Raw genomic sequence first — 15,071 nt, 5'->3', positions numbered from 1 at the left:
TCCGTATGGTTAGAGTGAATGACTTCAATAATTGATTCCTGGCAGGCCGTACTATCGTTACATCCTGTTGACAAGAGCATACTGTACACATAGTTTAGTAGATTGTACAAACACTTAAGGGCAAAGTGTTATTTCTCTGAGACTGAGAAGTTCTGCATTTAATTGCTGGTTGTTGCAGCTGATAAGCAGCACTTGGTTATCAGTTCAGGTTAATTGATGATAATTAAAAAATAATACGTGGAAAGTTCTGTCCCAGCAGAGTCTTATTTTTGGAACATACAGTACAACAATCAATATGAATTGTTATTTGCGCCAATTACACTGTGCCATTTGTCAGTGAGGTTCACATCACTGAGGTCTGAGTCTCATGTACACCAAGCTAAAAATCTAAGGAACAAAACTCATTACTTTAACCGCCAGATAGAGCTGAGCTTGCAGACCCGGAGGAATTTGACTGCAGTGGCAAACAAACAGGAGAGACTGTGCGCTTGAATAATTGGGGCGTACACAGCCAGTGGTGCTTATCTTCTATTGTATCCTTTACAACTCGCATCCACGCTGATGTACTTCAGAGTGGACCTGGTCTTACCACTTGGTCAGATGACAGCAGATGAGCCAGAAGAAGGAGAGTTTGAGTTAGGGGAGGAAGGAAGGTTCCAGAAGAGCCACTTGCGTTTACATTGCCGTCTCTGGTACAGGTAGTCCTCCTTGTCACGCTCTTTGCGTGCTCTTTGGTAGTGGTCATCCTCTTTCAAAAACCACACAGGTGGCCAGCGATGTTTCTCAAAGTATTCTTGGTTTTCTGCATCAGAATAAACTGTCTTAGGAATTTAGCAGGAATTTCAAGAGTCCATTTTTAACAGTCCATTTCCCCACATTCATCTTTGCATTTCAACACGGTCACAACAACAAATTGCAGCACAAAAAAGTAAGTTGGAAGAAACAGATGTAAGTGACATATGCATATTTCTCGGTGTAATAATTGTGCTAGAAATACAATTCAGTGAAATAAATCTTTAATAGCGTTTAATGGCTAAAACTATATTTTAATATACAAACACATCCTCAAGGCCCATCATGTATAACAGCAAAAATCACAGCATTCATGAAGGAAAGCATAACTTTAGAAGCTATTGTATAGGCGTACTGTAATTATTGATAGTAGTTATTGAATTATTCAACACTAGACTGGCTAGCCTATCATATAATGAAATAATTATTTTGCATCTGAAGTGTTAAAATCTAAATATTATCTAAATATTATTGAGGTGGTATAAGCCCACTGAGGTTAATCTGTTTTCACAGATTTCATGTCCAACTTTCCTTAAAGAGTAATAAACATTTTCCAATGTTATTTCATGCTGTTATGCTCCAAATGGCCACACGGTGCTGTATGTCAGGTGAGTGTTTAGTATGACGGTGAGGGTATTTAAGGTCACCAGTGTGCTATGAGATCACATGTTTGTTACCTGTAGACTTGGCCTTCATCTCTCGGGGAAACTTGCGGCAGACACTATTGTAGTTGGTGCAGATGTGGTGAAGACACCAGCCAGTGAGCTGTTGGGCGCCGTGGAACTGTCAACATACAAATCATTATTTGTCATTATTTGTACATGACAGGTTGTCGCTGTGGGGTTTTGCTGTTGCTTTGGGTGAAGACACCTCATTATTTGAGCTAAACCTGAATAGGCAGGACTAAAAATCCATTAATGCATGAAAAAAAAAAAACTTTTATTCATATTTATAAAAAGAGTACAGTGGCCATTTTAGGTGAACTCGAGTTCAGATTGCCATGTTTACATCTGCTTGGTCAGACTTGGCTCTATATATTCTCTGAGAGTTTCTTTAACATCCATCAACTTCAGCTGCAGTAATTCATTGCTGTAGTTTATACTATATTGTCAGTTGCAGCTGTTCTTTGTCAGCTGTATTGAATTAATTTGAGGTGTTGCTCATCAGCTGCACTCGGGAGCTTCACTGATACTTTAACCTTCATACTAACAGCTGGCATTAGTGTGGCATCTGAGAAAGTACACACATACACACTACTCAAGATTAGATGAGGAAAAAATGCAGGAAATGAAAGACCTCTCCCTTTTCAATGTATGTCTTATGATTGTGCTTTAGTGGTACATATTACCAAATAAATTACTAATAAATGAATGTGGCTCCCGAGCATCTTTACCCGGTCAGTAATACAGCCTTGCACATGACACTTACGAGTTAGAGCTGAAGCGAATATGCAGCTGAATGATGAGATAAGCTAAAGTGCTGAGTCTAACTCCTACAGTATGTCCTCACTGCCCCAAAGAGCTGGAGCCATTCATTATGCTCAATAGCTGACTTGCACTCTGAAAAAGAGTTTCTTTGGCTCCACCTTCAAGGAGTAAAGATTATTTCAGCCTCCAGACAAGCTGTCCCTAAAAATGCCCTCATTAATAAAATTCCAATTTGCCAAATTCTTATACAAGAGCTTTCAGAGTCGTCCATGTTTACTGATGATTGACAGGTCACACTACCTGGGCCATGTCCAAGTATACAAGCACGTCTCCATCAATGTCCGCCCCCATCATCGCTGCCTCCGTCAATACTGTTACCGTGTAGAGCTCTGAAAGAAACACAAAAGCTAGTCACTGTTTGCAATACCAAAATGGCTTCGTGCAATACAATCAGTGTGGTTTACAGGGTATATAACTATACCAAATCTAGTACCTGTAAGTGCAACCAGGTGGGGGAGGCAAAGACGATTGGCAAGAACAATAAGCTCCATTGCGTCCAGGTCAGACCGAGAACAAAACCGCCCTGTGTAGAGATATTCCAGCACAGCCCTCATACAGCTGCGAGTTGTGTTTGGAAACAGCACCTTAGAAACAGGAACATGTGACATGTGAGCTTCAGCTGCAGAGGCAGAAAAATCTCAAACTACCTGCAGAACATACATGTATTATCTTTCAGTATCATTTTCTGTTAAGGTAGCAAAAATAACTGAGCTATCACAACTACAGTATGGTTGGATCACAGAAGTCTGTAATTGTATTAAGACAGACTTGCAATCCACTAATTAAATTATACTTTGTACACAGACTACAGAACTCATTGGCCTCTACCTGGGTCAGATCATGTAATGACATTACCTTGACTGACAATAACAATGCCATTACGAGCAACATGGAATACATGTCTTACCCAGTATTGACTTTGGTGTGTTCTTGAGCTCTGTTGGCACAACAAACCAGTTGTTTGACTTACCTCTTTGGTGCAGCTCTCCACAAAAGGCCCGCCAAACATAGCTGCCATCCAATCACAACTAGAGATGAGTAAAGGCTTGTGGGCCATGATGGTCCCATCATCTAGCTTGAATACTACATCTGTAACACAGAGGTGAGACACAGATAACACATTACTTACAATTGCATCCACTATACTTCAAGCGCAGAACACCTGAGCAATTACGGATGAATGATTTCCACTCACCAGAAAAGGTGCCTTTGGCCAAACACTCTTTGACTCTGTTTGTGCGCCGTACATGGAAGGCTTTGGTGATTTCTTGGTTCATGAAGGCTTCATTGTTGAGTATGTTTGCCACCATCATCCGCAGATCAAAGACCTCCAGCAGCTCAGCAATGTGTGCGATGTGCATTAGCTCTTTCTCATTCTCGTCTAGCTGACCTGTGTACAGGTAGCGAAGCACTGCTCGGAAAGGACCGATCTGCATGGACTGGTCCATGTGCACTACAGTCATGGGCCTGGGGCTGTATGTGACAGGGTCATCTACCAGCTCCTCTTGGATACTGACGAAGGCTCGGCTCCACGAAGAGAGGAGTCTGCCCCGTCGAGCCCCCTCAGAGTCTTTCAAGGTCCCATCACTAGTGCAGGCCCTCAGGTTGGCCCTGTCTCCATCGTCGCTGAGTTCGCAAACATCAAAGCTAGCAGCACGCATCAGCAGCTCTCTGCCAGAGAGTGAGCCACGAGAGGGCCTTTCAGTCTCCTCATTATGTCCGTCCATTATAAAGAGGTCATAGAACTTTGAAGAGGATGTCGCCAAGTATATCTTGTGTGCAAAGATTTTCTGTCGCTCCTGCAGGACCAGGATGACATCAGCACAGTGTGGGTCCTCCAGCAGACCAACTGGATGCTCCTCTGTGGTGGTTGGGGGAGGAGGCACAGTGATTATAGGCGGGGGAGGTTTTGGTGGCAGGAAGGGCGCCTGAAGGAGAGGACGCTGAACATTTCTGAGGTGAGATTTCCAAAACTGCAGGTGTCGGCGTGAGATGAGCGCAGCTCGGATAGCATTATCAAAGACGTCCTTGACTCCAAATTGAGCAACAACACTGGTTTCATAATATGGCACTCCCAACTCTTTGGCCACCTCCCGGCCTCTCTCTGGAGGAAGAATCTCATTGGATTTAATGGGTCTGAAATACAAGAAAATATATCAGAGACAATTTTGGCAATAAAAAAGAGAAAATCTCAATGAATCTCTTTGAGTTTCGTTCAAACTTAAGTCCCGTTACCTAGCTAAGGGCCTCCGTGCCCTGTTCACTGCCTCCAGGTCTGCATAGCGCAGGTCCAGCTGACAGCCAACCAAGATGACAGGAGCACGGGGGCAGAAGTGCTTGATCTCAGGGTACCACATGGTCTTCACATGGTATAGAGAGTTGGGGTTGGCGATTGAGAAGCATAGTACCACCACATCAGACCTGAAGCAAAGATGCAAGAGAAATTCACGAAACTCAGAAAGCACCAGAGCACGTATTGGTAGACTTACGTTGATTTTCACAATATCTTACCTGCCGTATGCAAAACGCCGGTCCTTATGATGGTCTCCAAAAGTATCCCAGAGACGAAGGGACACACTGACTTCATCCACCACATCTCTGGAGCGCTCTAATACCTAATAAGAGACACACACAGGGATACTTAATTTCTGTAATTCACTATTGTGAATGCTTACAGCTAAATGTGAATATGAGGCACATTCTATTTGTGTATAGATTTTGAGTGACCAGAGATTTAAATCTTAAAAAGTCATGCGCTTGCATACTTACCTCCTGGCATACTCTGTACTGGTCAATTGCCCAGACTGTGGGCACATGTGTAGCGAGTAACTGGTACTGAGTCAGTGTGGCATTGCAGGCCCGGGCGCAGATAAGGCGGGTCTTTCCGACTGCATTATCTCCCACCACCACACACTTGATAGTTTCAACGTTTGGCCTTTCATAGTCCATATCAGAATCTGTCAGCTGGGACCTGTCAAAATACAAAAAAGCACAGGAAGCTGCATCAGCACCTGAAATCCTAAACTACTGTCCTGGACAGAACAGGAACATGGATCAATAAGGATATCAGACACTGTGACTTCTCCTCATCTGCACTGCTCGTTCTGCCTGCAGAGCTATCAATGGACGGTCTCGTGACTTCCCTGTGCCCATTCACAAGTTCCCTGTTCTTGCTCCTGCTATCGAATATTTTTTAAAGGGACAAGCTAAGAAAAAGGGGGAGGATTTTTTGGGGTGATCCTTAGAGTTTGCCACTCGACCTTTACTGCAAAAGAATATACCAATTTTCAACATTTTAGTTAAATTGTAAAGAAAAGCACACTCAGTTCCAAAACAATAACTCAATTAAAAACAAACTGCTTAGCTTGTCCACTATGGGTTAATAAAAGCTGATACAATTCTTACTCTAATTCCAACCATCTGCAAGCCTAAAATACCTTTCCTTGTTTACAATACAAACAACCTTACCTTAAAGCTTAGAGTAGCTTAAATCATCCCAACCTAGTTCATTTCAATGAGGACTTAAGATCTGACATCCACAATTCTGCCTTCATTAAGGGATAGGTAAATAGACAATTTCTGTCTCTTGAAAATGGTGGCTAATTTAGGTAGCCGTTATGGTTTCCAAGGGAACTGCAGCCTGTGTCTCGGTGTGTCACAGCCTATATCAGACAATCTTCCATCTATTACACAATCGTGTTTTTTACAGCAGCATATAAACATGATAGTTATAACTGCTGCAGTGGGCTACTGTCATGCAAGAGCTGTTGCCTTATTTTAGTTCTAAGTTGTGCCACCACAGCACACAGGCACAAACTCTGGGTACTGTCATGGCCAAGCTTTTGTCATATCGTGGACCATCTCTTCAGTCTCTATATGCTCCAATGCTCCATCTGAGTTTTGTCCCAGCATGCTTTAATAAAGAAATAGCTGGCCCCCTCCCTAAAGCATCACCATCGGTCAGCCACATGTGGTACAGACACATTTCTGATTCTCTATGATGACAATAAGAAATCAGCTTTTTTTTCTTCTTGTAGCAGTATTTCACATTTTGATGCGTTACAATGCCCTACATAATACTATTACGGGTTATTATGATTTCTCCTGACGTTTGCAGCCATTCATAAAATCAGCCCTTTGTTGACTGCCCGATCTGCATCCCTATAGGCTAGGGTCTCGCCTCCATTTAGGTAGGCTATATATAAAAGCATCTGACAGGCTAACCTTACAGAGACAAACCGCCTCTAATATTGCTCATTCATATGCCCTTTCCGGTCTACACTGCGCAACTCCCGAACTAATTCATAATTTCTTTTTATATATCCAGATACTCTAAATAATCCATACACCGGCTTTAGAATATCCTCCCAATCAAATCATCATTCAATAAACTCGCAGCTTAAATTATCATCCACAACAAAGATGATAAAATTGTGCATATCCTACCAGAAGGACCGAACAGTCCCACCACCACCGAGACACTAGTCATGAGGCTCTGCTGCATTACACCTTATGTAACACGCCGTCACTGACTCTTGAGCCCGTTTATCCGGCGCCGCGTCCATCGCTAAAATAAAAAAAAAACCAGCGATCAGGAAATAAAACCCGTTTTGTTTCCTCTGCAGGAAATACGTTACGTTCCTCTTACCGCAACATAAGGAAGGGCTGCATCGGGTTGGTCGATGAACGAGATAAAAAGCAGGGCTCCATCGGATGCGGCTTGCACCTGACGGCAGCTCGTTTTTAACTTCATCTTCAAGGCAAAGTGAACAAGTCTTGAAAAGAGGCGGCCACCCGCAGATGTTTCAGGTAACGGGATTAGTGCGATTAGTCCGATTGCATTGCCAAAAATACGAAAGCTGATCTGAAGCCTGCGATGCAGCGCTGCAGCCCTGACCGTCACGGAACCACCTCCACTTACTGTAAGGCCTCCGTAGCTAATAATAGGCAGGCACAAAAAAAAAACATTCATTACAAAACACTGATCCACTTTAAAGTCGCACAAATCTCATTCCACAGCTCCTAAGCAGCTTGGATAGACTGCCTGCAGCTCCAGTGCGTGTTTTTGTTGTTGTACCTCTCTTAAAAGAATATGGGTTATATACTTTGCACAGTTTACAGTATGTTTATGTTGTGATTGTAATGAAATACATCACACGCCCCTCATGCGTTCAGGCTGGGTTAAATAACGTGTGCAAAGTGCTGCAATATTTCATCATGAATGATCAGCTAATGTAAACTGACAGCTGTTGTATTAAGGGGCGGGTCTACTTTATTTTAGTTAGGACAGGTGGGGCTCTATGGGTGTCTGAGTGTGTGTGTGTGTGTGTGTGTGTGTGTGTGTACAGTATATAGTCTACATGTATGCATACACATATATAGTGGTTGCATGTGTGACAGAAACATGACACAAATTCAATAAAAAAGGAATCCGATGGCTGTCACACCAATAAATAAGTAATACATATTTGATTGGATCCATTTATTATTGTCTTATTCAAGAGGGTTATAAAAACTAAATTGCATGAGTCATGATGGCTGTTGAGCTTTAAATAAACAAAGAGCTGTTCCCTGGTACTAAATTACCTCTTTTGGCTCTTTTTAACTGAGCATTTATGACTTTGGATAGTTCCTCTCATGGATTTTGAGAAAACTTTATATATAAAAATGTGAAATTTGCATGAAATCTCCTGCAGTAGTTTTGTTATGGATTGAAAGACATTACATGAAACATACATGGTATTTTTGAAATGTTATTTCTTATACATTACCAAAATCTCATATCACTGTTTTGGTTATTAAAGACCAACAAGTTAATTAATGCCACGTTGCCTTAAACAGGCTGAGTTACTCAGTTTGCAGTTAGATTCATATTTATCATGGTCACACATTGCCATGGGCCAAGACAAGAACAGTGTTAACAATTAAGAACATTTCTTATTTATAGCCTATAATAGTGTTGACAAAGGCAGCTATGGCTCATATTGGCAGTTTAATTATTGTTCAGCACTTTAGGGCAAAGCAGCTATGGGCGAGATAACTCAACCTCAGGATGCAAAGCAAAAAAATGAATTGCTGTGGTAGTGATTTGAAGGTCTGTGATAAATAAAAGGCCACTCACCACTCACAGGTACTGACAGCCATAGTGCACAGATGGGAGGTTTCTTTCTGTTAGAGGTAATTTCCACTGCAGTTCGATTCAGTAATTGTGTCTTCACAACCTCAGATGATGTTGTTTAAGGAAGGCTGTAATCTGCAATAAATCAAATTCTCAAGAGTTGGTTTATCTTTTACCTCCGTCACTCTGTGTTGTCCTGTTGTTTGTACACCTTAACTATGTCGGACCAAGAGGATCCAATTCACATTTATACTTGCAAATGTCAGAACATTTATGCCAAAGCTGCATTGAATGTATTGTGGAAGAAATGCCTCAACAGCAAGCATCATTATGGGGAAATGCATTTATAGATTTATATCCTATTGCATTTCTATTTCATTGAATTACTTGTCGAAGTGAACACAGTATTCAGCTTTACAAAGTGATATTAACCACTTCATGTATAGTTACATGCACTTTTGGTGTGATACTTGGTAAAGCCATGTTTTTACGATCACTCCTGCGATGTCCAGTCTGCTCCACCAGGTGAGGCTGACAGTCTACTTTACATATTATTTAGTCCTCTCTTCAATACTGAGCCACAACACAAACAGATATAAAAACAAGTATTGTATTGTACTGCAACACATTACGTAATGATATAATAAGATATTGTAGCATTTGGGTTGTAAGTGAGGGTCTTCTACTGAAAAAAGAAAAAGCTAAGACATGTGGAAGCTACAGCTCTTAGTAATACTGTACATGTAAGAGCGGTACCTGAATATCAACCAAAATATGAAACACAAGTACTCAGAAGTTAAACATAATTATTCTGTGTATAATGATGAAAGATAAATGCAACTTGGTGTCAGTATGTGGACAGAGAGGATGTGAGGTAACCTTTGGTGTTTCCCTTTTACTCGTGTTCTTAGAATTCATCCATTATCTGTAACTGCTTATCCTATTCGGGGTCGCGGGGGAGCTGGAGCGGATCCCAGCTGACATAAAGCGAAGCAGGGTACATCCTGGACAGGTCGCCAGGCTATCACAGGGCTGACACAAAGAGACGGACGACTACTCAGGCAATTTAGAGTCAAATATTAACCTAACCTGTCTTTGGACTATGGGAAGAAGCTGGAGAACCCGGAGAGAAACCCACGTTGACATAAGAAGATCATGCAAACTCCACACAGAAGGCCAGCAGGATCAAACTCAGAGCCCTCTTACTGAGACAGTGCTAACCACTACACCACCGCGCTGCTCTCTTTCAGTTCAGTTTTTTGTTTTGCTCATTGAGCCACTTTTCACTGAACTAGGTTGTTTGCATGTTTGTACTGTTCATATGAAGCAGGAGGCTGCTTTTGCCTACTGCAACATCAAGATTGACTAAGTCCAAATCAAGTCTCAAGTCTCTTATGGTTGTAATGAACGTTACATCATCTGCTGCATGCCATCCGGTCTGCTTAGAACACGGCATAGTTATATCTAAGGAACTCAAAGCATGCAAGCTACTGTATTATCATCACTCCTTTATCTATCAGCATTGATTAGTTGTTTGGTATATGTTCACTTTAAACAGGCTGCAGCAATGCAATGTGAAAAAAACTCAATGAAGGCTTTCCTTTAAGGTAAAAACAGGGAACAGGAAAATATTGCTAACATTAAGAGGCATGCACTAATAACTGTAACCTATTTTTCAATAACAGTTTTGTATTATTACACTGTATAATTCAACATGGGCTGGTCAAATGCAGGCCTAATGTGATATAATGTTCAGCAAACTCATCTACTACTTACAACTGTGATTTATAGTGAAGCATGGATACTGAGTGATCTGCCAAACTTAACCTTAGAATTGTGCAATATCAGAAGTGAGGGATCAATGTGTAACTGCTATTGACAGCAGCTTTAAAGTGAACTCTGTGCCGGAGTCCAGACAGATTGGGTTTCTTGAACCATTCAGATAGTCGCACAACCGTCGCTGACAGTGGCTTTCTGTTTCTTTCTCCATGGCTGCTGCTGAACCAGACTCCAAACCTTTTTTCTCTCTGGAGTCCTACTATGTCTCTGAAGAGCTTGGCTTTATCCTCCCTGATCCTCTGGTAGGTGGATGGATGGTTTCCTTCTCTATCTTTTTATACTTTTTACATTTGACCTTTTACACACGCAGTTATAATGAAATATCAGGTTGTCAGGAAATCTTTGATTGTCATTTAACTAAACTTAAACGTAGTTCACATTGGTGAAAACGGTGCTCACAGTCTTGAAGTTATAAAACAGTGAACTCGTGACTGGTGGTATTGATTAGGACCAACAGACTGAGGGAAGTTTGGCATTGTTTCTGTCTGCTTTGTGTAGAGAACTTTATTCCTACAACAACATGTGTTTACAAAATCACGGTTCGTCAAACGCCATATAGCAACACAAAACAATGACATGCAAATTTAGGAAGGAATCAAAAAGGAAAATGTCTTAGAGGGTTCCATCATTTGCACCTTTACATTTGTGCACTACTCTATTTCATTTCCATTTGTCATGCTCATCACATTTTCTTTTGATGGTCCAACTGGACTTAAAAGGAAGAGCTTCCACCTTACTACCAGCCATGGATGGATATTGCCCTGCGAGTCACAGAGCTTGTGCACTCTCACGAGTTGCGCTTCCATATCGACAAGGTAAGTGGGCACAATAAACTGACAAGGACAATTTACTGTATTTATGGTTCCTTGTTAATACCCCTTCTGTCCAGATGCCGCAGCTGAGCAGCCAGTTTCTGCAGAAACACCGGGAGCTACGCTTGGCCCACCTGGCCCTCAGTATGATGACCATGGGCTACGTGTGGCAGGAGGGAGAGAACAACACAGTGGAGGTATCTCTGTGTCAGTCTTTCTTTTTCCCTTCCCTGCCTGCTATGAGTTGCTCTGCAGCCTACAACTTATATGAATAACTTTCCATCTTCAATAATCTTCCTCTAAGATGCTACCACATAACCTGGCGGTCCCATACTGGGAGGTGTCACAGCGTTTAGGACTTCCCCCAATTCTCACACATGCAGATGCAGTACTGGCTAACTGGAGGAAGAAGGATCCAGAGGGGTAGGGCCAGTTATCTTCTGCATGTGGTTTGGTTGCCTTCTGAAATATATATATATTATATATAGAATCTGTTCTTTCTCTTTTTCATGTCCATCTTTATGTCTCCTGTGCCAGTCCTTTTGACATGGAGTAAGTACATTTTCACTTTAATTATGGTTCTCTACACATGATGTACCATAAAATTTGGATGAATGCAAAGGTTGTTCGTTGTACGTGTGTCACGCAGTAACCTGGAAGTGCTGGTCAGCCTCCCAGGTGGAGACAGCACCAGAGGTTTCTTTTTGGTCACTCTGCTGGTGGAGATGGCAGCAGTTCCTGCATTGAGGGTGAATATATATATCCCAAAATAAGTCAATTCTTACAATACACTTGTGAAAGAACAGGGATTAATTATGTTTATGTCGTCGTTTGAAAACTTACCAGTCAAACAAGAATTAAATTGAGGAAATTTCAGACAAAGACACTTAATTACTTGTGTTGCAGAACATTCCCACCGTGATCAATGGTGTCAGGTGTGGAGACACTGAGACTGTGGCCAGAGCCCTGGAAGTCATCAGCCACTCTCTACAGGACATGACAGATAAACTCAAACTCATGCAAGGTAGTCACTCTGATTTAAACTTAAATGAATGAATGATGAATATTTTACATTGACTGTATTTCATAACCAAAAGTATTTTGATTAATGTGATTTTTCTGAAGTTTACGTGGAGCCTTCGGTATTCTATGGCATTATGAGGATCTACTTGTCTGGGTACTTTGCGTTCATCTGACTGATTAGTTATTAATTTGTGAAGTGAAACATGTTTTTGAAATGTGTATGTGTCCATGAACACATACATAGGTGGAAAGACAACCCCTGTATGCCAAAGGGGCTAGTTTATGAAGGGGTCCAGGCCGAGCCCATGGAGTATTCAGGTGGGAGTGCTGCACAGAGCAGCTTGCTGCACTGCTTTGATGAACTTCTGGGAGTCAAACATGAAGCAAAAAGTGGTAAGATGGCTGTATTTCTTTCGATTGATTACAACAGTGGCAGAGAGGTTTGAGAAGCACTCATTGTTATGACACTACTGTATTTAGGTGCCTTTCTAACCCGCATGAGGAACTACATGCCACCTGCCCACAAGCTGCTGACGCAGGACATCTCGTTGCAACCCTCCCTGAAGAGGTTCGTCCAGCAGCAGGCCAGCGAGAGGCTAAACCAGGCCTTTCAGCACTGTGTCACAAAACTGTTGGCTTTGCGCAGCTACCACATCAACGTTGTCAGCCGCTTCATCACTGTACCTGCTGCCCGCGCCCGACAACTTAGAAACCAGAGCCGGGAGTTCGAGGGGGAGATGATCAGCAGAGCACCCACAGCCTTAGAGGAGAGGGGCACCGGTGGCTCTGGCATCATGACCTTCCTTAAGACTGTGAGAGACCAAACAAAAGGCACTTTGCTGCCTGAGACGAGCAAATAAATGAAGCACCACAGCTGATGTGAGCCGTCATCACTGAGAATACACAGTAGAGTGTCAACTGCATCACATAAAACAGGCCGTAAATCACCTCCGATTACTTACAGTAAAACAATTTTATACGCCATTTAAAGGATGCCTTGTGGCAGAATGAGAGTGTGAGGCCTCTATCGCTCGTCTTACATGTAGCGTTGTTCTATCTGTAAACAAACCTCAGACAGGAATAGACGGGAGTGATACCCATCATTCAGTCCAAACCATAGTTCAAACCATTACTGTTACTTTCCATTAAATTCAACCATTAATTCCTCCTTTAATCTGAACTGGAACACAAAAAGAAAATGCATAAGACATCTGCTCCTGAAAGCTTTTTGGTTTATAAGACCCCAATAAGGTTTCTGGTACTGGTTTTAATGTTATAATAGTAAATGAGAGAAGCTCTCAAAAAATGATAATGTGAAGAAAAAAATGAATACTGCAATACCTTGTGAAACCTTGGCAGGGCACTAAAGTTCAGCATTGTAGGTCATCACAAAATAAGATTTCACAGGTTTTGCCTTTAAAAAACTAAAACAGTTGGCAACAACAAACACCTGAGTGCACCAAAAGCATGCAGGCCACTGATTTAGCCTCGTCACAAACAAAATGGACCTGATTAAATAATATAGTATTCTAGTAAAGTATAGTAATTGTATTCATCATTAATAATAGTCATTTGAAGAGGTGTGAAATCCACACCAGCCTGACACACTAAAGTATCGACAGGCTGGAACCTGAACTTTCCCTCTCGGAAAAGAATCCGTCTTTGTTTCATCTTTACTCTACAGCGTGTCCTCACAGTGGGGTTATCATGTCAAAGTACAATGCACAATGCAGTGCGGAGATGCATCACTTATCAGAGTGGTTACCTCAGCACTCTTGCCGCCCTCTTCCAGCCCACATCCAGCCCTCACATGCCCCTCTATACTTCCTGGGCTGAGAGTGTGGAAAACCCAGAGCAATGAAGGGATGGATTGTGCCGTCAATGGCTAACGCTGTGTAATCTTCACCTTTCCCTGGCTCGTCTCCACCGGTGTTTTATTTCAATAACAGCCTTGCAAGATCAGATAAAGCAGATGATGCGGCAATTAGACAGGACAATTCCCCCCAACCTATGCGATCTACTTCATCTTGCCCGCTTTCTTTTCACATGCTGGGTAGCAGGGAAGACGATAGAGAAAACAATCACACATGAGTTTAGTTTGAGGGACATTTGTTAAAAGGTTTTTGTGGTATGTATGAAGACAGATGTTTTAAGCAATTTTGTTGTACAGCAATTACATTTAGAAGCGTAGTCATTGGGTTTGTAATCATTCATGCTTTCATTAGCGGCAAACCACACAGACACGTTTCACAACCTGAGAAGCTGTTTGTAGGGAGACCCGAGGTGAGGAGGTGAAAGGTAAACTATGCAGGGATGTAGGGAGGTGGGTGGCGAGGAGGACCAATAATGTGTTCACATGTCACAGTGATCTGATTAAAACCTCCTCCACAGCCAGAGCAAATAATCCCCTTCCTTATTGCCTGAGTGTGGAGGACTCCCTGACAACCCGGCAGTAAACACTGGCCATCTCTAAGGATGTCTTCATTGTGTGGTCGGGGCTGGGCCTTCACTGAAGTTTCGCCGAGCATCACAACAGTGGCAGAGTTTTACATGACAAACATGTTCATGTAGAAACTCACTGGTTTTGTACTGACGGTGGTGTGAGATGTATTACAAAATAAAAGAGTCGACGGTGTCAGCTTTATCATTATATACAAGAGTAATATTTCCGGCTGAAATGTTCCAAAGGACTCAGCTAACGTTCTGTATATTTGAGTACGAACCTTCCAAGCAAATGCTAAAGAAAATGTGATTTTCCTCACGGCAAAGGGCATCTGGAGTCACTCTTGTTTTCATGAAATCACCTCAAACATCCATATTCAATCTATCAGAGCCGACAGGATCACAGGCGCGGGTCCTCCTTTCGGTTAGACAATCGGATATCTGCGCCTCGTGGTTAACCAGGATATCCTGGATTCTGTTATTTCAAAATTAAAAATGATGCTGCTGCTCACCTCAAGCCGAGCAAAGCCAAGACCTTTTTCTCGCCCTGGGAGCGAG

General features: G+C 42.2%; 2 protein-coding genes across 2 annotated transcripts; one reads left to right on the top strand and one right to left on the bottom strand.

Moving 5' to 3' along the window:
• Positions 1-596: 596 nt before the first annotated feature.
• Positions 597-4,654, bottom strand: rhobtb2a (Rho related BTB domain containing 2a; the record flags this gene model as incomplete). Its single annotated transcript, XM_079161189.1, has 7 exons — positions 4,515-4,654; positions 3,475-4,415; positions 3,250-3,368; positions 2,713-2,863; positions 2,520-2,608; positions 1,470-1,575; positions 597-802 (listed from the first exon to the last, which is right to left on the bottom strand). Exons 1-7 carry the CDS (start codon positions 4,634-4,636, stop codon positions 597-599), a joined length of 1,734 nt encoding a protein of 577 aa, XP_079017315.1. The 5' UTR covers positions 4,637-4,654.
• A 5,731-nt stretch (positions 4,655-10,385) lies between these two features.
• On the top strand, positions 10,386-12,931 carry ido1 (indoleamine 2,3-dioxygenase 1; the record flags this gene model as incomplete). The annotated part of the gene is made up of 10 exons (XM_079161194.1): positions 10,386-10,478; positions 10,956-11,051; positions 11,126-11,245; positions 11,353-11,471; positions 11,586-11,600; positions 11,698-11,797; positions 11,955-12,072; positions 12,174-12,225; positions 12,316-12,464; positions 12,552-12,931. The coding sequence occupies 10 exons, from the start codon at positions 10,386-10,388 to the stop codon at positions 12,929-12,931; spliced, it is 1,242 nt and encodes a 413-aa protein (XP_079017320.1).
• Positions 12,932-15,071: the final 2,140 nt, after the last annotated feature.

The sequence above is a fragment of the Pholis gunnellus genome, assembly GCF_910591455.1.
Source record: "Pholis gunnellus genome assembly, chromosome: 6".
In the NCBI taxonomy this organism is placed as follows: domain Eukaryota; kingdom Metazoa; phylum Chordata; class Actinopteri; order Perciformes; family Pholidae; genus Pholis; species Pholis gunnellus.
Note: the sequence above shows the minus strand (reverse complement) of the source record. Positions and strands in the feature narration are given on the sequence as shown.